The sequence below is a fragment of the Triturus cristatus genome, chromosome 8 (genome assembly GCF_964204655.1).
Source record: "Triturus cristatus chromosome 8, aTriCri1.1, whole genome shotgun sequence".
Classification (NCBI taxonomy): domain Eukaryota; kingdom Metazoa; phylum Chordata; class Amphibia; order Caudata; family Salamandridae; genus Triturus; species Triturus cristatus.
The window spans coordinates 290,712,806-290,733,156 of record NC_140591.1 but is presented as its reverse complement, the minus strand read 5'-3'; the positions used below and the strand labels follow the sequence as shown (position 1 = coordinate 290,733,156).

Below are 20,351 nucleotides of genomic sequence, written 5' to 3'. Positions count from 1 at the left end.
GATCTTTGTCAAGACTAGAACTCTAGCCAGACCTTTATAGAAATTTATGCAAGAGGGATTCTAAAAAGCAGGTTTAACAATTTTATCTAACTTGACAGATGTACCTAGAATAAATCCCCAACCTACCTCCAAAAATGCATTTAATTGGTCCAGATTGTGATTTCCTGATGCTAAAGCATCTTCAATTAGCTGTAATGTACTGTCATCCTGAAAAACAGAGTTTACCATTATATAAAGCTTGCATCCTGTGTCTTTTACTGCATAACCAGTGAAAGAAATCAAAATCCTGACAATCCCAAGCTTACATTTTTGATTTCTCATTAACTTCTCATTTTAACGGTGAAAGGTGTATAATTTCATCACATACCTCGGATGTTGCATTACATATTTTCTGGACAACCTCTTGAATTGGGGAATGAGAAACTGCGCCAGTGTTTGTGTGGTCTGGTTGATCATCATTAATTGCAATCCTAGTAAAAGCACAAAAATAAACAACTCAGATCACAGAAACAGAGTGAAAGTAGTCTAGAGCATTGTAACTAACGCAGCACATCACACTAGATGGCACTATGATATTTTCTGTATCGTTTTTAATTTTCTAAACATTGGCCGAAAATATTGTCAAATTCACAGTTAACTCCTTTTTTATAGTCGATAAAGTACACAAAATCAAACCTCTGCACACTTAAAGGCTTTGGCACCTTTACAAGGTTGGTCAATTCTGTAATATTAGTAAATAAAGCAGACCATGCACTTTGGCTACTAAAACCTCATAGGTATGGAACAGCATCAGTGCTATGTCCAGTCTTTCAAAGCTTTCTGAGGAGGACTAGTAATGGGGACTAGCACACGGCCACTGCAACCAGGCTGACAAGTGAAGTCCATGCTCAGCAGGTGAGGAAGCTGTGTACACAAATAAGGCACAGATAAGGGAGAACTAGAGTTCGCGGGACTCCCTGGCATTAAGTAAATATTGCAAGGTGGGGAGAGATCCATGAGACCATCAGGGGCAAACAGTCCCTTTGCAGTTGCAAGCATGAAATCATCATGGGCTGCTTGGTGATGAACATGTAGCAGTGGACCGGAATGGTAGCTATTAAAACTCTAAATAAAGACCTGCACAACCATCCCAGGTTTGGCCACAGAGGCATATATGTACTTGAGTAAGGTGATGCCCTTTGAACGGGATATATAGGACAGAGGAAAGGTGACTTGTTAAGAAATGTGTTTGGTCATATCATAATGCTAGGGGCCATGTAACCGTACTATGAGGCGGAAAAATTATTTTTCTTCCCCATGAAGTATGCAAAGCAGTCTACCATTTTCCCATTTTATTCCTTACTAATCAGCATAAAGAGCTCAAGTTGAGAGATGGTCAGGAGTGACATATGGTTGGGATGATTTACACCTTAACTGTATACCTGGCTCTTTAAATAAATCAAAATGTTTAGAAATCTCAAATGTATTATCAGTTTTGGTAATTTAGGAGCTAAGGGGAGCAGAAAGGCTTCTTTCATAGAGCACAATTTTCTCATAAACATTGACTCAAAGTCTGCAAATATGGTCATGTTTGTACCCAACATAATTTAGATCAATGGATAGGCCAAATCGTATGCAGCAACATTTTGCCACTGCTAAATCTTTCATTACCCTCTATCAGCTTTGATGCAGCAAAGGTTTAGGCTAAGTCCGTTGGTATTAGCTGTTTATAAGGATAGAAAAATGGGTTCTCAATCAGAAACGAGGCAACCAACGGCTTAATGAACAAGACAGACATGGGTTTCCATGACTGCAGACCTGATCGGTTCTCTACAAAGAACTAGGATTGGGGAACAGTTTTCACCAAAATGCGAACCAAGCAAAATTGACTAATATTTTTCCACACACACTGAGCTAAACACTGCTCTGATGGGATAAAGTTTGTTTGGCCACTCGACGATTACCTTTGCAATGCCCACAAGAGGTATTTTAACCCTTGCACAAATTAACATGATTTGCAGCTTTTTATTGCTCAATTTATTTGCATACTCAAGCATTAAGCAAGTACTGTGAGTTACACTCCTTTACGGCTATTCACTGGTGCAGGATTTGAAAAGGAATGCGGGTTTTAGGAATTTTTGCTGCAGGATTTAGTGAGTCATTAGCCTAGGTATTGTACCCATGTTCCTTCAGGTCATTAAGAGGACAGTGGACTCATATTTGCTGCTTTTGCACTGGAGGGCGCTGGTCTTGAGATGAAATTGTTGTTGGGTGACAGATTAAAGAGTCACAGACAACCAGGGGATTGCTAGCTTACAGGGAAAGGAATATGCTACTTACCAGTATGTATCTGCTCTTGGCATGTAGAGCTGCAGATCTACACACTGTGCATAGATCGCCATCTGGTGTTGGGCCCGGATGTTTGCAGTTTGTTTTTCCTCTTGGAAAGTCTTTGGAAGTCACGAGGTCGGTGACTCCTCCTTTGGTTCGTATTGCGCATGGGCTTCGGCTCCATCCTCAGATTGGTTTTCGCCAGCAGGGAAAGATGGAGCGTAGTAATAACAGTAAAGAAACCCATGTGTGTTGTATCTAAAAAAGATAGACTGGAACGGATACAGGTAGCCGGGGAGGCGGGTGGGCGTGTATAGATCTGCAGCTCTACATGCCAAGAACAGATGCATACTGGTAAGTAGCATATTCCGTTCGAGGCATACGAGCTGCAGATTATACACTGTGCATAGACTATATAGCAGTACCCAACCCTAGCGGCGACCACCGGCATCCGTTGCAGTTGTTTGGAACAGTGTTTTTAGTACAGCCTGGCCCACACTAGCTTGTTGCTTGATTTGCACATCTACACAGTAATGTTTTGTGAAAGTGTGCGGTGTTGACCATGTCCCGGCTTTGCAGATGTCATATGTTTTTTATTTATTTTTATTTAGAGGTTTGTAGAGCGCGCAGCTACCTCCGACGGAGGTGTCCCGGCGCTGAAGACCATATCTCGTGAGGTTCAGAGGAGTTCAGGAAGAAAAGAAGGGCTAGATAAAAGAAAAGAGCCAGGTCTTGAGTTTCTTCCGAAACAGAGGCTCAGAAGTCAGGAATCTCAGTTCTGTTGGAAGGAGATTCCCCAGTCTGGAAGTGACTACAGCGAAGGCTCTTCCTCCCGTTCGCTAAAGACGAAAACGGGGGCAGATCATAAAACGAAGATGGTTAGATCTGAGATTTCGTGATGCTTGTGAGATCTTCAGTCTGTGTCTCAGGTAAGTGGGGCCTCGACCATTAAGAGCTCTAAAAGCAAGGGTCAGGGATTTAAACGGAATACGTAATCTCACTGGGAGCCAATGGAGTTTGATCAGATGAGGTGAGATAGAATGGCGGTAGGTGACATTACAGATCAGTCTGGCCGCAGAATTCTGTACTGTCTGTAATCGATTTATGAGGTACGCCGGAGCTCCAACGTACAAACTGTTTGCGTAGTCCAAATGAGAGGTTATAAGGGAGTGGACTACTGTCTTGCGTGAGTGTAAAGGCAGGAAAGGGATGATTTTTTTAATCATACATAGCTTTCCAAAACAAGACGCAGTGACTTTGTTAATTTGGGTTTTACAGGAGAGGGCGGTGTCAAATTGGAAGCCCAGGTTACGGGCAGCTTGAACAGGTACGGGGGGGGGGGGGGGGGGATCTAATTTAGCCGGCCACCAGAGGCTGGGAGAGATGGGCGATTTCTGGTTGAAGAATAAGACTTCCGTCTTATCTGTATTCAGTTTTAGATTGTTAGAGGACATCCAGGTGGCGATATTCACCATGCAATGTCGGAAGTTAAGCAAGGAGCTTTCAGAGTGATCTTTGAAAGAGAACACCAGCTGAGTGTCATCAGCGTAAAAGATCACCCTGACGCCCCATGATTGAACCACCTTTGCGAGAGGCTTCAAGTATACATTAAACAGGAGCGGGCTAAGGGCAGATCCCTGTGGTACCCCCCATGTCAATGGTTTCTTGGAGGAGAGAAAGGAGCCCAACATCACTTGTTGGAATCTGTCCATGAGGAATGATTTGACCCAAGCAAGAGGGGTCCCGCCAACTCCCACCTCTTGCAAACGAGTGAGTAGTATTTCATGGGAGGTGGTGTTGAATGCTGCGGATAGGTCGAGGAGGACCAGCATGGCCTCCTCTCCTCTATCCGTGCACTCACAAATCGACTCTGACACTTCTAGTAGAGCTGATTCGGTGCTGAAGTCCGGCCTGAATCCTGACTGAGAATCGTGAAGCAGCGAATTTGACTCAAGGTAGTTGGACAGCTGTTCCTGTACCGCCTTCTCAAGCACTTTGGCTGGCTTGGGTAAGAGTGAAATCAGTCGGTAGTTGCTCAGGCATGTTGGATCGACACCGGCTTTTTTTTTTTTTTAATGGGGATTAGCAACGCGTGTTTCCATTCAGAAGGGACAATTCCTGAATATAGGGAGGAATTCCAGATTTCAAGCAGAGGGTTAATAACTAGCGGGGCAATCTCATTCAGGATCAGAGCCGGGGCTGGATCCAGTGGTGAGCCTGATCTACATTTTAAAAATAGATTCAGGGCGTACTCCTTGGTGAGTGGATTAAAGGTAGTAAATGTCTTCGGGCAAGTGGAGTCAAAATCTAAGATGATTTCTGTATGATTCTGAAGGATAGTGGCCGTAATATTGGCAATTTTTTCCGCAAAAAAATCAGATAAGCCTTCACTAAGTGTTTGAGAGGGGGTGACGGGAACGGACAGAGCAGTGGGATTAGTAAAATCTTTAACAATGTTAAAGAGGGCCTTAGAGGAGTTTTTTGCGTTAGCAATAGTTTCTGCAAAGTATACGCTCATAGTATTGCGTTTAAGTTTATGAAATTTTTTAAGGGCCTGTCTGTAAAGAGATTTAGAAGCAGGGTCATAGGTCCGACGCCATAGGCGCTCCAGGCTTTTACATCTGCTTCTTTTTTCCCTTAGTTCCAGGGTAAACCAGTGGGCCGACGGTTTTGATCTGCGGGAGGTGAAGGTCTGTAAGGGCGCGACTTTCTCAATGGCGGTCAAGAGATCTTTATTAAATGTGAGGACCGCTTCATTGAGATCGTCGGGGAGAGGATGTAAGCTATTATTGTATAATTGCTCTAGGGCAGTACTTGAGATCTTGTGCCATTTTCTGCCTTGAGCTCTGATGGCAGATTCCTTCTTAAGAGATTGGAGTGAAAACACCTCGAACGGAATCAAGGAATGATCAGACCTTGTCAGAGGTGTGGAAGGAAGAATTTTAAGTTTCGTACAATTGGAAAAAATTAAATCAAGGGTATGTCCCGCAACATGTGTGGGGCCCTTAACCCCTTGTGTTAAATTCATACTTTGCATGGAGTCTAGGAGATGGGTGGAGCGGCTGCAGCCATTTACATCGACGTGATGGTTAAAGTCTCCTAATACCGTGAAGTGAGGATGTTTTAGGGACAGATCTGCGGTAACTGCCAATAGTTCAGAAATGGCAGATTGTGGGGTATTGGGGGGCTGTAAACCAGGATCCCTGAAAAGATGGCTGTAGTAGAGTCCGAGACGGAAAAATATAAAGCCTCTATGGGCCCTATGTTCAAGATTTTTCTCGATGTGATTGTCAAGTGAGTCTGTAAGATTACCGCAATTCCGCCCCCCGTCTTGGAGCCTTCGCAGCTAATACCAGTAAGGCGGTAGCCCGGGGGCAAGGCAAGGGAAATGTCTGGGTTGGAGGAGTCTTTAATCCAAGTCTCGGTCAGGAACAGAAAGTCCCAGGGCATGGAGGACAGCAGCAACCAGATGTCACTAGCGTGGCATGGTAGAGAGCGACAATTGAGCAATCCCATGGAATATGTTATTATGGGTGAAGGATGGCTGGCTGATGGATCAAGGGGGCATTTTGTATAAAGGGGGAGAGAGAAAGGACAACTGTTACATTTAAACAGAAGAGGGCTAGTCAGAGAGAGGTTGCACTGAGATGAAGGAGTGCAAGTTGTCTTTAGTGTCATCTAGTGGTATGTTCCCTAGAAAAGCCATAGAAGCCCTCATCTTCCTTGTAGAGTGGGCTTTAGGGGGAACAGATAGCGTTTGTTTTGCTTTGTGGTAGCAAGTCTGTATGCATTTTACAATCCACCTAGCTATCCCCGATTTAGAAATAGGGTTGCCTTTATGTGGTGGAGAGAAAGAGACAAATAGCTGTTGTTTGGTTTTTCTGAAAGGTTGTGTTCTTTGGATGTAGTAAAGTAAGGCCCTTTTAACATCCAGTTTATGTAAAGCCCTTTCCGCAACGGTTTGAGGTTGTGAGAAAAAGACTGGTAATTCTACCGACTGGTTTAGATGGATGGGAGAAATGACTTTGGGTAGAAATTTTGGGTTGGTGCGGAGTACAACCTTGTTCTGATGCATTTGGAGAAAAGGTTCCTGTATAGTGAGTGCTTGTATTTCACTAACTCTTCTAAGGGAAGTGATGGCCACTAGAAATGCTGTTTTCCATGTGAGAAATTGCAGCTCACATTTATGTAATGGTTCGAAAGAGGGTCCCATTAGCCTGGTGAGAACTATATTTATGTTCCAGACAGGTGAGGGTGGTACTCTGGGTGGAATTACTCTTTTGAGGCCTTCCATTAAGGCTTTGATGGCAGGCACCCTGAAAAGTGATAGGTGCTGCCTGTTTTGTAAGTAAGCAGCAATTGCTGCGAGGTGTAACCGAATGGATGTATATGCTAGGTTACACCGTCGTAGGTGGAGCAAGTAACATATGATGTATGGACACATTTAGAGGGTTGATTGTGTTGTTGTGGCAGTAAACAACAAATCTTTTCCACTTTGCAGCATAGCATGCCCTAGTAGTAGGGCGTCTAGCTTCCCTGATAATATTCATGCAATCAGGGGGAAGGTAAAGGTATCCGAATTCTAGGACCTCAGGAGCCAGATCGCAAGGTTGAGCTGAGCTCTCCATGGTTCTGGGTTAGGAGGCATGGCGAGAGGTGCAGCTTTTGGTGTGGTACTACCGAGAGTTCCAGTAGTGTGGTGTACCACAGTTGTCTGGCCCATGTTGGAGCTACTAGGATCAGTGTTAGGGAATGCTGTTGTAGCTTTCGCACCACTAATGGAATTAGTGGGAGAGGTGGAAAAGCGTATGCAAATTTGTTTGACCAGTTCATCCATATCGGATTGCCTTTGGACAACGGGTGTGGATATCTATCAGCGAAGCTTGGGCATTTTTTGTTTTCGTGGGTGGCGAATAGGTCTATCTGTGGATGCCCCCACTTCTGAAAGAACGGGTGAAGAACCTGTGGGTGAAGTTCCCATTCGTGAATCTGTTGCGTTTGTCTGCTGAGCAGATCTGCCACGGTGTTTTGGACTCCTGGGACGTGTTGGACCAGGAGAAAGATTTTCTGTGGAATTGCCCATCTCCATATGCTCTGTGCTAATTGAGAGAGCTGTGGAGAGTGTGTGCCCCCCTGTTTTTGAATGTCGTACGTGGCAGTCATGTTATCTGTGCGAATGAGGACTGCTTTGCCTGAAATCTGCGTCTGGAAGGATTTTAGGGCTAGGAAGATTGCCAGTAACTCCAAATGGTTGATGTGAAGTAACTTTTGTTGCGGCGTCCATGTGCCCTGTACTGTGAGATGTAACAGATGAGCTCCCCAGCCGGAGAGCGATGAGTCAGTTGTTAGGATTATTTGTGGAACTGGGTCCAGGAACAGTCGACCTTTGGAAAGGTTTGTGGTGTTCGACCACTGCAGAGAGCGATGGGTGCGACCGTCCACCAACACCAGATCTGTCAGTTGCCCCTGGGCCTGGTTCCACTGGCGTGCCAAACACTCTTGGAGTGGACGCATCTGGAGTCTTGCATGGGGCACTATGAAAATACAAGAGGCCATCATCCCTATCAGTTGCATAAACACTCTTGCTGGGAGAGAGTGTTGAAGTATGAATTTTTGACGCAGAGCCTGTATGTTTGCAATCCTGGCAGGATTGGGATAGGCTATGGCTTTTGAGGTGTCTATGGTGGCACCGAGGTATTGTTTTGTGTGTGATGGTACCAGGTGGGACTTTTGGTGGTTCACCGTGAAACCTAGCTGGTGAAGTAGTTGGATTGTAGCGGCGGTGTGGCGCACACATTGTTCGTAGGACGTGGCTTTCTTTAGCCAGTCGTCCAAATATGGGAAGACGTGAATGTGCTGTCTTCTGAGGTGTGCCGCCACTACTGCTAGGCACTTGGTGAATACCCTTGGTGCTGTTGTGACCCCGAACGGGAGAACCTTGAACTGGTAGTGTTGCCCATCCACTACAAATCTGAGGTACTTTCTGTGAGCATGGTGTACTGGGATGTGAAAGTATGCGTCTTTCAAGTCCAGAGTGGTGAGAAAGTCGTTCTGGGAGAGGAGTGGAAGAACCTGTTGAAGGGTTACCATGTGAAAATGGTCTGAATGTATGCAAGTGTTTACAGTTCTGAGATCTAGAATAGGTCGTAGAGACTCGTCTCTTTTTCGAATCAGAAAGTACAGGGAGTAGACAACTAGATTTTGTTGATTGATGGGGACTTGCTCTATGGCTTGTTTTTGCAGGAGGGAGATTACCTCCGGTTTTAGTAACGTGGCATGTTCTTGAGACATTGGGCATTGCCTGGGTGGAATGTTTGGGGGGGTAGATGTTAATTCTAGGCAGTACCCTGAATGAATGATTTGGGTCACCCATCTGTCTGAGGTGATTGTCTCCCAGACGTGAAGGAAATGTTGTATTCTGCCCCCGACCGGAGTGGAATGGTCTGGAGGGAGCGGGGGAAAGTCATTGGGTAGGCGGTGTGGCAGAGCGGGCGGTATTTGTCTTGCCTCTGCCTTTATTATTATTGCCTCTGTAGCCGCCTCTTTGATAACCCTTTGTGAAGATAGACTGAGGAGGGGATTTGTAGGACGTGGATGCGCTATCTGAAGAGTAGCCTCTACCCGTGCCCCGAAAGGAAGAGCGGCGAAAGGAGCGCCTAGGAGTGTGTGACTGTAGGGCTCCCATGGATTTCGCCGTATCCGTATCTTTCTTCATCTTCTCAAGGGCTTCATCAACTTTTGGACCAAATAAATGTTGTTGATCGAATGGGTGATTCAATATGGAGGCTTGCACCTCAGGTTTAAAACCTGAAACTCTTAGCCAGGCGTGGCGACGGAGAAGGACACTGGTGTTTATGGCCCTGGAGGCTGTATCTGCCGCATCTAGGGCACAGCGTATAGAGGTATTAGTTATAGTTTTTCCCTCTTGGATCAATTCATTAGCCCTATTTCTGTATTTTTCAGGGAGATGGTGCATGATGGTCTCTAACTCATCATAATGCGCTCTGTCGTATCTGGCCAATAGCGCTTGCGTGTTGGCGATACACCATATATTGGCGGCTTGTGACGCAGTGCTCTTCCCTGACGTGTCTAGGAGCTTGGACTCTTTGTCAGGTGGTGGTGCTTCGCCTGACGCCTGAGAATTTGAACGCTTCCTAGCTGTAGATACCACTAAGGAATCCAGTGGTGCAGGGCCTTTAATGTATGAAGGATCTGTGGGGGCGGCTTTTGAATATGCTACTCACCAGTATGCATCTGTTCTTGGCATGTAGGGCTGCTGACATTCATATCTGTGCATAGATCGCCGCCTAGTGTTGGGTCCGGATGATTGCACATTGTTGTCCTGGAAGAGTCTTCGAAGTATCACGAGATAGGTGACTCCTCCCCTGGACCACAGTGTGCATGGGCATCCTCTCAATGCTTAGATTGTTTTTCGCCATTGTGGCAGTGATGGAGTAGATACAGTAAGTGATGACCATGCTATACAGTAATTCTGAGTGCTGCAGCCGCTACAGGCGCCGGGGAGGAGGGTGGGCGATATGAATGTCAGCAGCCCTACATGCCAAGAACAGATGCATACTGGTAAGAAGCATATTCAGTTCGAGGCATGTGGGCTGCTGAATTCATATCTGTGCATAGAATACATAGCAGTACCTCCATTAGTGGCGGTTACCCGTGCCAGCTGCAGCAGTCTGAAAAAGAGTTTTGAGAACAGCCTGTCCTACAGCTGCCTGCTGTTTTGAGTGTACATCTACACAGTAGTGTTTGGTAAATGTATGTTAAATGGTAGCGGCAGTTTCAATCGATAACCTTTCAAGTATTTGCCCGGCGGTAATCGCCTCTCATACCACTCGATAATTTACCAATGAAAGAGGCAGGCGCCGGAGACTGGAAGGCAGGAAACAAAGTTTTATTCCGTCGGAGCAGAACACATCAGATCAGACAGCAAGGTATCGTCACGAGGTGCTCTAACTGCATCTCTGAGACCTGGTCTCTTATACACAGGTTTATTGCTTTATTACACATAGTACATTCTTGAGATTCCCTTGATGCATGAGAGAACATCCCCTGAAGCCCCGGCTCAGATCCGATCCCACACATAGCTACAGTAGAAGTTCCCACCTTACCCGCAGTAGGAGATGGCTATCGCGCAGCAGGGTATTCCGCCAATTCCCGGGGGTGTGTGTGACCGGTCGGGTCTCAGGGGGTAGGGGCTTTGATCTACTGTAATCCCTTTGATGTGGGGTGTTTCCCTTACAGTAGGGGCAATAAACTGCATCCGCAGGGATAGGTGATGGCCTGGGACCAGTTCGGACAATGGGGCGCAGAGGAAGGGGGTTATCAAAGGAGAGGCACGACCATGTATGGGATGTCGGTCGGATGTGGTTCCGTAGCAGGGTCGCGCAGAAGGAGAGGGTTTACGGCCTGTATGAGAGAGCGGGGGTGGCCGGCACGCGGGGGATGCTTGCAGTGTCAGGGGAACGCGCTGGCGATTGACAATGAGCGGGGGAGAGAGTGGGGTGCCCAAAATGGCTACCGTGTGCTCGCTGTGCGTAGCGCTGGGGAGAGGCAAGATGGCGCAGATAATGTTCAGTTTGCGAGCTAAATTTCCACAGTATGTATAGTGGACCATGTGGCTGCTCTACATATTTCCTGTAAAGGAATGTTTCCCAGGAAAGCCATGGATGCCTCCAACTTTCGTGTTGAGTGGGCTCGTGGGGGAATCGTTAATGTGCGTTTAGCTTTTTGATAACAAATTTGAATACATTTAACGATTCATCTGGCTATACCTGCTTTGGAAATGGCGTTGCCCTTGTGTTGTGGAGAAAAGGCAACGAACAGTTGTTTTGTTTTCCTAAAGTCCTTAGTTCTGTCTATATAGTACATGAGGGCCCTCTTTACATCTAGTGTATGGAGCATTCTCTCTGCGACATTCTGTGGATTTTGAAAGAAAACAGGCAGTTCGATAGTTTGATTCATGTGGAACTGCGATATGACTTTGGGCATGATTTGGGGTTGGTACGTAGTACAACCCTGTTTGCGTGAACCTGTATGAATGGCTCTTGAATGGTTAGTGCCTGGAGTTCACTAACTCTTCTTAACGAAGTGATTGCCACTAGGAAAGACACTTTCCAGGTGAGGAACTGAATCTCACATGAATGGAGAGGTTCAAAGGGTGGACCCATTAATCTGGTGAGGACCAAATTGAGGTTCCACACCGGTGCCGGTGGGTGTCTTGGGGGAATTACTTGTTTGAGTCCCTCCAAGAAGGCTTTGATGGCAGGCACTCTGAATAAAGAGAGGTGCTGCCTGTTTTGGAGATAGGCTGCTATCGCGGTTAAATGGATACGTATTGAGTTGTATGCCAGATTGCATCGGTATAGGTGTAGGAGGTAACAGATGATGTTTTGAATGGATGCGTCCAGCGGGTTAATGTCATTGTTGTTGCAGTAAATGACAAACCTCTTCCATTTAGCCGCATAGCAAGCTCTGGTAGTGGGTCTCCTGGCCTCCTTGATGATATCCATACAATCAGGTGGCAGGTTTAGGTAGCCAAACTCTAAGACTTCAGGAGCCAGATTGCCAGGTTGAGCTGTTGCGGATCTGGGTGCTGAATCTCGCCATGGTTCTGCGTTAAAAGTGCGAGTTTGATCCGCAGCCTTTGATGCGGCACCACGGAAAGTTCTAGAAAGGTGGTGTACCATGGTTGGCGCGCCCATGTGGGAGCAACCAGGATGAGTGTCAGTGAGTGTTGTCGCAGTTTGCGTGCCACCAGAGGTATTAATGGCGCTGGGGGAAAAGCGTACGCAAATCTGCCGGACCAGTTCATCCATATCGCATTGCCCTGTGACTGTGGATGTGGGAACCTGGCGGCAAAGCTTTGGCATTTTGCGTTTTCGTTTGTGGCGAATAGGTTATCTCTGGATGACCCCACTGTTGGAAGTACGATTGGAGAACTGACGGATGTAGCTCCCACTCGTGCATCTGGTGGCTGTGTCTGCTGAGCAGATCCGCCATCTGGTTGTCCTTGCCGGGGAGGTGTTCCGCCATGAGGAATATGTTCCTCTGAATGGCCCACTTCAACATGCTCTGAGCCAGATTAGACAACTGTGGAGAGTGTGTTCCACCCTGCTTCTGTATGTAGTACATGGCAGTCATGTTGTCCGTCCGGATCAACACGACTTTGTTGCACAAGTGTACTTTGAATGCCTTCATGGCTAGGAAGATTGCCATCAGTTCCAGAACGTTGATGTGCATCTTCTTTTGTTGCGTTGTCCATAGTCCCTGCACTGTGTAAGTGAGTACATGAGCTCCCCAACCCTGGAGAGACGCGTCCGCCGTCAGTATTATTTGTGGAACAGGCTCTTGGAACGATCGGCCCTTGCAAAGGTTTTGTGGATTTCACCAATGCAGAGAGTTGTATGCCCGACCGCTCACCAACACTAGGTCTTTTAATTGCTCGTGACCCTGATTCCATTGACGTGCTAAGCACTCCTGAAGCGGGCGCATGTGTAGTCTCGCGTGCGGGACTATGAAAATGCAGGAGGCCATCAGGCTTATCAACTGCATGAACACTCGCGCAGGAAGGGAGTGTTGAGGTTTGAACTTTATGATCAGCAGTTGCATGCTGTTGATCCTCACTAAATTGGGCTGAGCTGTGGCTGCCAGAGTGTTTATGGTGGCGCCCACGTACTGTCGAAACGTGTGCGGGTTGGAGATGTGATTTTGGGTAATTTAGTGAGAATCCCAGACTGTGAAGAAGGTGAATGGTGAGGGACATGTGGCTGGCACATTGCTGGGCTGACTTTGCCTGAACAAGCCAGTCGTCCAGGTAAGGGAAGACGTGAACGTGTTGTCTTCGTAGATGTGCCGCCACTGTTGCTAGGCACTTGGTAAAGACCCTGGGTGCTGTAGTTACTCCGAAGGGGAGAACTTTGAACTGATAGTGATGCCCCTGAATGGTGAACCTGAGATATTTCCTGTGTAAAGGGTGTATGGGTATGTGGAAATACGCATCTTTTAGGTCCAGTGTGGCTAGGAAGTCTCCCTGACTGAGTAGCGGGAGAACCTGCTGTAGGGTGAGCATATGGAAATGCTCTGAGAGAATGTATCGGTTGTGGGGTCTCAGGTCTAGTATAGGTATGAGCGACCCGTCCTTTTTTGGGATTAAGAAGTACAGAGAGTACATCCCTGTCCCCTGCTGGTTGACGGGCACGACCTCTATTGCACCTTTTTGCAGCATACTTAGCACTTCCTGCTGCAATAATGCCAAGTGCTCTACGGACATAGGACGGTGCTTTAGCAGTATGTTGGGTGGAGTGGATGTTAATTCGAGACAGTAACCGTGCTGGATAATGTCCCTGACCCACCTGTCTGTGGTGATGGCTTTCCACGCTGACAGGAACCGTTGGAGTCTCCCCCCGACAGGTGTTATGTGGTCGGGGGGCAGGGAGAGGGCGTCACTGTTTGTTTTTGGGGGAGGACCTGGTGTTGCCGTAACCACGTCCTCTGCCCTTGGTGCTGGAGCCCCGATATCCACCTCTGTTGGTTTTATCATAGGTACTTTGTGTGCCTCCTTTAGTGTATTGCTGCTGTGACCCCTGACCTCTAGCTGCTCCTCTATTCCCGGGGCGACGAAAGGAGCCACTACGAAACTGCTGCGTTTGCAGAGCCCCCATTGATTTCGCAGTGTCAGTGTCTTTTTTTAATTTTCTTGAGGGTAGTGTCAACTTCAGGGCCAAATAAATAGTCTGGGTTGACCGGTTGATTTAGGATATTGTTCTGAATCTCCGGCTTGAAGCCTGAGATTCTCAACCATGCATGCCGTCTTAACATGACGCTTGTGTTGATTGCCCTCGCCGCTGTGTCGGCTGCATCCAGTGCGCACTTGATGGATGCATTGGTAAGTAGTTGACCCTCTCTAATGAGGAGCTCCGCTGCCTCTTTATATTCATCTGGCAAATGTTGGAGTAGTGACTCTAGTGTGTCATAGTGGGACCTATCATAACGGGCCAGGAGTGCCTGTGTGTTGGCAATGCGCCAGATGTTGGCTGCTTGCGCTGCAATCCGTTTGCCAGATGTCTCCAGCACCTTGGACTCCTTGTCTGGGGGAGGAGCATCACCGGTTTGTGAGTGGGCTCTTTTGCGAGCATTAGCAACCACCATGGAGTCCAAAGGTAACTGACCCCTAATGTACATAGGGTCTCCGGGTGCAGGCTTGTATTTTTTTTTCAATCCTGGGGTTTAGCACCCGCGCCCTGGTTGTTTCTTTAAAAATGTCTTTTGCAGGCTTGAGAACTCCTTTTAACATGGGCAGAGTCTTGACAGTTCTTTCGGAAGAGGCGAAAGTGTCCACCAAGAAGTCTTCTTCGACAGTGTCAGAATGGAGTTCTACTCCATGATTTGCAGCAGCCCGTTCGATGAGGGCATTAAAGGCAGCAGTGTCCTCTGTGGGAGATGTCTTGATGTTATAAAGCTGCGTGTCATGGGTATCGGGTGCGGTACCCTGGTCTGTGGAGTCATCCCATGCCTGATCTGGGTCTTGCAGGTGATCATCAGGATCGATATCCCCAGGGTAGGAGGTATCATCCCCTACATAGTCCTCTACAGCGACTGTTTCTGAAGGCGTAGGAGAAAAGGACGGTGGATCCTGATGGAAGGGTTGAAAGTGTTCATGAAGCACTGGCTCTGACCCTGCTGGCAATTTGTGTTTGAGAGGAATTTTGTAGGAGTCCAATCCCCTCTCTGGTGTGATTTTCCGCTTTCGGAGAATCAACCTACTAGTGTTGGAGTCGATAAATTGTGGCTGTGAAGGCTCGAGATCTGTTTGTCCTGTGGACGGGGACTGTGTTTGGCGGACACGTGTCCGAATCTCGAACAGTTTCGGCGCCGTGGGCGGCGGCAACCCAAACGTGATGTTGGTTGGCGCCGAGGGTGCTTTCGAAGCCTTGTGCGTGTCGGGACCCGGCGTAGAGTGGAGGGCTGCCCGTTCTCTGATGCGCTGCAACGATGCCGAGACCTGTTGCACAGTGAACGCAGATGGCTCTTTGGAGCCAGTCGGCACCTTGGAGGTAGGCGTCGAAGCGGCCCCCGACTTTTTTGCAGTCATGGGGTCATCGATCCGAAGGGAGGTATCGACGCTTGTTGGAGCCGATGACTTGGCAGGTGCCGCTGTTTTAGACGTCGACGCAGACTTGGTGGTTGGGGCCGATGTCTTCGGTGCCAGAGGGCGAGGTGCCTTGTGGGGACCGAGGGCCTTTTTCTTCAGCTCGGCACCCGTATCCGCTGCGGTGAGCTCGGCACCGAAATCCCGTTTTGCGCGGTCGGAGCCGATGACCTTTGCCGGTGTCGAAGGAGTGGACGGCTTCGAGGCCTTCGAGCCGATCACAACCAGTTTCACTTTCGGTTTCAATGGAACTGGTGCGATGGATGGTTTCGGTTTCGCTGAATGTAATCCAGTCGTCTTCGATAATAATGGCTCTTGCAAAATGTTCGAGGCCGGGCCTGAAGGCGGGGCCGAAGAACCGTGAGATTGATCTCGGGTAAGGCCCGAAGGCGATCCCTCGACCGGAGCCTTAGGACGACTTATTTGTTCGGCCTCCGTATCGACGGGTGGGCCTAGCTCCTCGCTGGAGCTATCTTCCTCGGCCCCAAAGGCCTCATCGTAGTCTCCTACCCCTTCGACGACTTCTTCTCTTTGAAAGATCACCTCATCGTCGTCTTCCGATCGGGAATCGTGTTCGGAAGCGGGGCTGGAGTCTACGTCTTCCACGCTCTCGGCGTCCTCGTCTTCGGTGCTAAAGATGTTGGTTGGGGCAGGTGCCGATTGCTGCGCCTCCAATCTCGCTGCCCGTCGATTCCGGAGAGTCTTCTTGGAGCGGAATCGGGCACAGGCCATACATTTCGACTCATCGTGATCCGGTGAGAGACATTTGTTGCATACCGGGTGGACGTCGATGTGTGGGTATTTCGCGTGGCATAAAGGACACCTTTTGAATGGAGTCCTCGATTCCATCGTCGATCGAAGTGTGATGTTCGGACCAAGCGGATCCGAAAAGCTGGAAGAAGGTGCGAAAGCACTAAAGAAACTAGTCGACACCGAACGGAACAGTACCGACGATTATTAAAGGCCTTTTGGCCTTAAATTGAATTTTCCTAACTTGAGCTAAGATAAGCACATCCGAACCCAATGGCGGAAAAAAACAATCTAAGGATGGAGAGGATGCCCATGCGCACTGTGGTCCAGGGGAGGAGTCACCTATCTCGTGATACTTCGAAGACTCTTCCAGGACAACAATGTGCAATCATCCGGACCCAACACTAGGCGGCGATCTATGCACAGATATGAATTCAGCAGCCCACATGCCTCTAACATATTTTTTCTCTATACGTGGGTTTAGGACCCTAGCCCTGACTGGGTCTTTAAAAACCTCCGGTGCATGCTTAATTACTCCTTTTAGCATAGGTAGTATAGCAGTAGACCTATGTGCAGTATCGAAGGTGTCTAGAAGAAAATCTTCCTCCACTGGGTCAGTATGTAGCTCTACCCCGTGATAATGTGCCGCCCTCTGTAGTAGGTGGTGAAAACCTAACGAGTCTTCTGGTGGGGATGGCCTAGATGGGTAAAGGTCATCCTGTGGGACATCTGGGATGTCCGGATTATTATAGTCATCCCATGGGTCTGGGGATCCAGTAGGGGTGGGGTCTTGTGGCACATCTGCTGGATCATAGTAAGGGTCCCCTTGATCATCCTGGTCTGGAGACAGGGTCGGAGAGCGATGAGGCAGGGGTGGAGAAGGTGGAGGTGGGGAGGGTGGAGGAGGTGAAGGTGGGGAGGGTGGAGGAGGTGGGGAAGGCACTCTGAAAGGGGAGGTAGCAGTGTCCTTCCTCTTTGGAGGTGGAGGTGGAGCTGGTTTGTCCAAGTGTCTCTTTTTTGAAGACAGTGTCAAATGTACAGTTTTTGGATCCTTGTTAAGTGTCTTTTGCAGAGGATCCGGTGTGAAAAGTTCTTGCGACACTGGTTGTTCGGTCGGCGCCGAGGTTTTCGGGGCCGACGGCTTTTTAGGCTTGTCTGTGCCGTGCTTTTTCGGGACCTCCGATTTTTTGTTCGGTGCCGAGAGAGGCTTCGGCACGGGAGTGTCGGTGCCTAGGGCCTTATGATGTTTGGTCGGCACCGAGAGGGCGGGTTTCGACACCGAGGGTTTTGGTGCTGGGCTCGGTGTGGAGGTGGAGGCCGATTTTTTCTTCGGTGCCAAAGGGTGTTTTTCGGTACCGCTGGTGGGCTGGCTCGAGCCCGAGCTGCTGGAAGGCTTAATAGGCTTCTTTACCGGGCCCGAAGGTGGGGTGTTAGAAGCAGTGTCCTTGGTCTTGCCTAGGCTCGAAGGCGTGACCGAAGCCTTTTTGGGTATCGGTGTGGGAGGGGGTATAGTACTCATGACCCTCTGCGCCGGGGTGATGTCCTCCACATCTGAGTCGTCGGCCTCGGAAGCACTGACAAGGTAGTCGTCCTCTTCTTCTGTTCTGCTGTCCCGGAGCTTCGTCGTCGTCCCCGAAGATGTCGACTGGAGCGGAGGTCGAGAAGTGCGCCATGTTGCGTCTGGCCCTTCGATCTCAAATAGTCTTTTTGGATCTAAAAGACTTGCAGGCGGGACAGTCTCGAGCCTCGTGTTCAGGGGAGAGGCAGAGGTTGCACACCTCATGAAGATCGGTGTGGGGGAATTTGGACCCACATCGAGGGCACTTCTTTAAGGGAGTTCTTTCCATCAGCCGAGACCGGAGCCGGGATAGGCCCGAAGGCCGCCGTCGACGACCGGAATCGAAGAAGTGTCGAAGAGAAGGTGATTAAGATGATTTATTATCTGAAGGATCTCGATGAGCGAGGATTTTTTTTTTTTTTTAAACCTTTATTGAGATATAGTAAATGGACAGATCAGGCCGCCGTAGGCACCCATTACAATGGGTTGCCCCCACAAGTACATCAGAACCGATCCGGTGTCTCTCACACAGCCATTTAGCCGACATCCCAGAGGACCGGCGGCATTGCAATAATAACATCACAGAAAACAGTCCAGACTGAATCATTACATAGGAGTGAAAGATTTATTTGCCCCCAGCCTGCACTTCAGCCTGACATGCCTGTATGAACAACCCACCGTTGTCCAACCTCTACCGCAAGCCTGGTCGAGCTCCTAAGATTTTGTAAACCATATCCCAACGCCCACCCCCCCCACCCCACCCGCCCCCATTCCACTGTCTCCTCCTTCGTTGCTTCTGCATGTACACGTTTTCGCAAGCCCAGCCGCCAAAAATGACCAGCCACTGCGCCCCCCGCTTTCAGGCCATTCTCAACCCTGCAACTCTCGTTCACGTCTCACTTGCACACTTCTAGGAAGCGCCAGCCGCGACCAGAGGGCACCCCAGCGCCCCTTCCACCGACCAGCATCCATCCCAGTCGGTGCACCGGCATCACAGCCCATCACACTACAACAGAGTCCTGTTCTTGTGTCGCGCCCCCCTCCGTCTCTCTGTGAGCACCTAGGGCTTCACTCTGTGTCTCCCCCTGACCGGCTGCCTCGGGGTCTCCGGCAGTCAGATATGTTCTATACAGCGCCCAAAAGTTCTTGGGGCGGCTCTTCGGGGGTAACAGTTCGCTGTACGTTTCCGCCTGCGTGCTGCAATACAGCATATCTCTAGCCCATCGTTTTTTAGTAGGAAGCGGCCCTCTCATCCAGCAGGCCGCCACGACGCGTCGCGCAATCAATAACGCCATGTCCGTCAGACGTCGCAACGCCAGCGGGAGAGGCCTGGAGTAGCCCAGCAGCGCCAAAGCCGGATTAGGTGGGATCTCTTTTTCCAGAATCTGGCTCAATTCCCGAAACACCGCCGTCCAGAACCGGGCCACACCTGGGCAAAGCCAGGCCATGTGCAGGAAGTCAGCCACGGGGACATGACAGCGCTCGCACTCCGCCGTGGGGCGCAACCCGTATCTATGTAGTCTTTCAGGGGTGTAATAGACCCGCTGTAACAACTTAAAATGTATCAATCTGTGTCGGCCATTCAAAGAAACCTTTTTGGTGCTAGAGCAGCAGTACTTCCAAATCTCATCCGAAATGTCCATTTCAAGATCCGTCTGCCAGTCTCGCCGCGCAGCAGAGCACTGGTGTATCCTTTGCTGGTCACCGAGTTTTTTGAGGGTCGAGACCAATTTGGACGGCGCCGCAGTTTTGATAACATAGGAAAGTTCCGGGATTTCAGGGGGTTCCTCCCCGCACGGCCCCAACAGAGCCAGCAACGCGCCACGGACCCTATGGAATTGGAAGCGCTGGAGTAACGTGACCTCAGGCTGAGTCGAGACGACACTCTCCAGTGTTTTGGCCACTCCGCCCTGAAACAGGTCCGCCATCCTAACTATTCCCAAATCGCTCAGCGCCTGCTTCAACCCTGCTTCCCGCAGAGGGGGGAGCCAAGTCGCCCATTCCACCCGCATCAACGGGGAGTATAAGATCTCGGCCTTGCGCTCTCATAACCGCGTGCCATGCGTGGTTTGTGGCTCTAAGCGAGTCCAACAGTCCCACCCTGCGATCCAAAGGCAAAAAGACCGTCGCCGGGAGAGGGAGCGGATCCGCAAACAAGCGCTCCAGTAACACATGCGGGATATCTGGTTTGGCATGTATCCACGTATGCAGATGAGACGCCTGTGCCACTCTGTAGTAACTTTCCAGATCCGGAGCTCCGAGCCCCCCCATCTCGTAGGGAAGCGTCAACACTTTCCACTGGACTCTAGGTTGTTTACCACCCCAGGCCAGTCGAGTCAGGGTCTGAGTCGACTGTGCGAAGAAGGTCTTAGGGAGCACTATAGGGATGTTGTTGAAAAGGAACAAAAATCGCGGTAGGATGACCATTTTCATGATGGCAATTCTGCCCATCAGCGACAAGGGGAGCCTGTTCCACTCCTCCACCTCGTCCACGAGTTTGGAATAAGCTACTCCATAGTTTTCCCTCAGCAAGACCTCCGGGTCCCTGTGGAGCCGAATCCCCCAGTA

General features: G+C 49.2%; 1 protein-coding gene across 1 annotated transcript in view; it reads right to left on the bottom strand.

The window, feature by feature from the left end:
* RNF17 (ring finger protein 17) overlaps positions 1-20,351 on the bottom strand; it is a 2,644,767-nt gene that overhangs the window by 2,230,937 nt on the left and 393,479 nt on the right. The window contains exons 7-8 of the mRNA XM_085621540.1: positions 368-470; positions 127-207 (exon numbers count right to left, since the gene is read on the bottom strand). Of these exons, the coding sequence (XP_085477666.1) occupies positions 127-207; positions 368-470 (184 nt within the window). The remainder of the gene's footprint in view (positions 1-126; positions 208-367; positions 471-20,351) is intronic.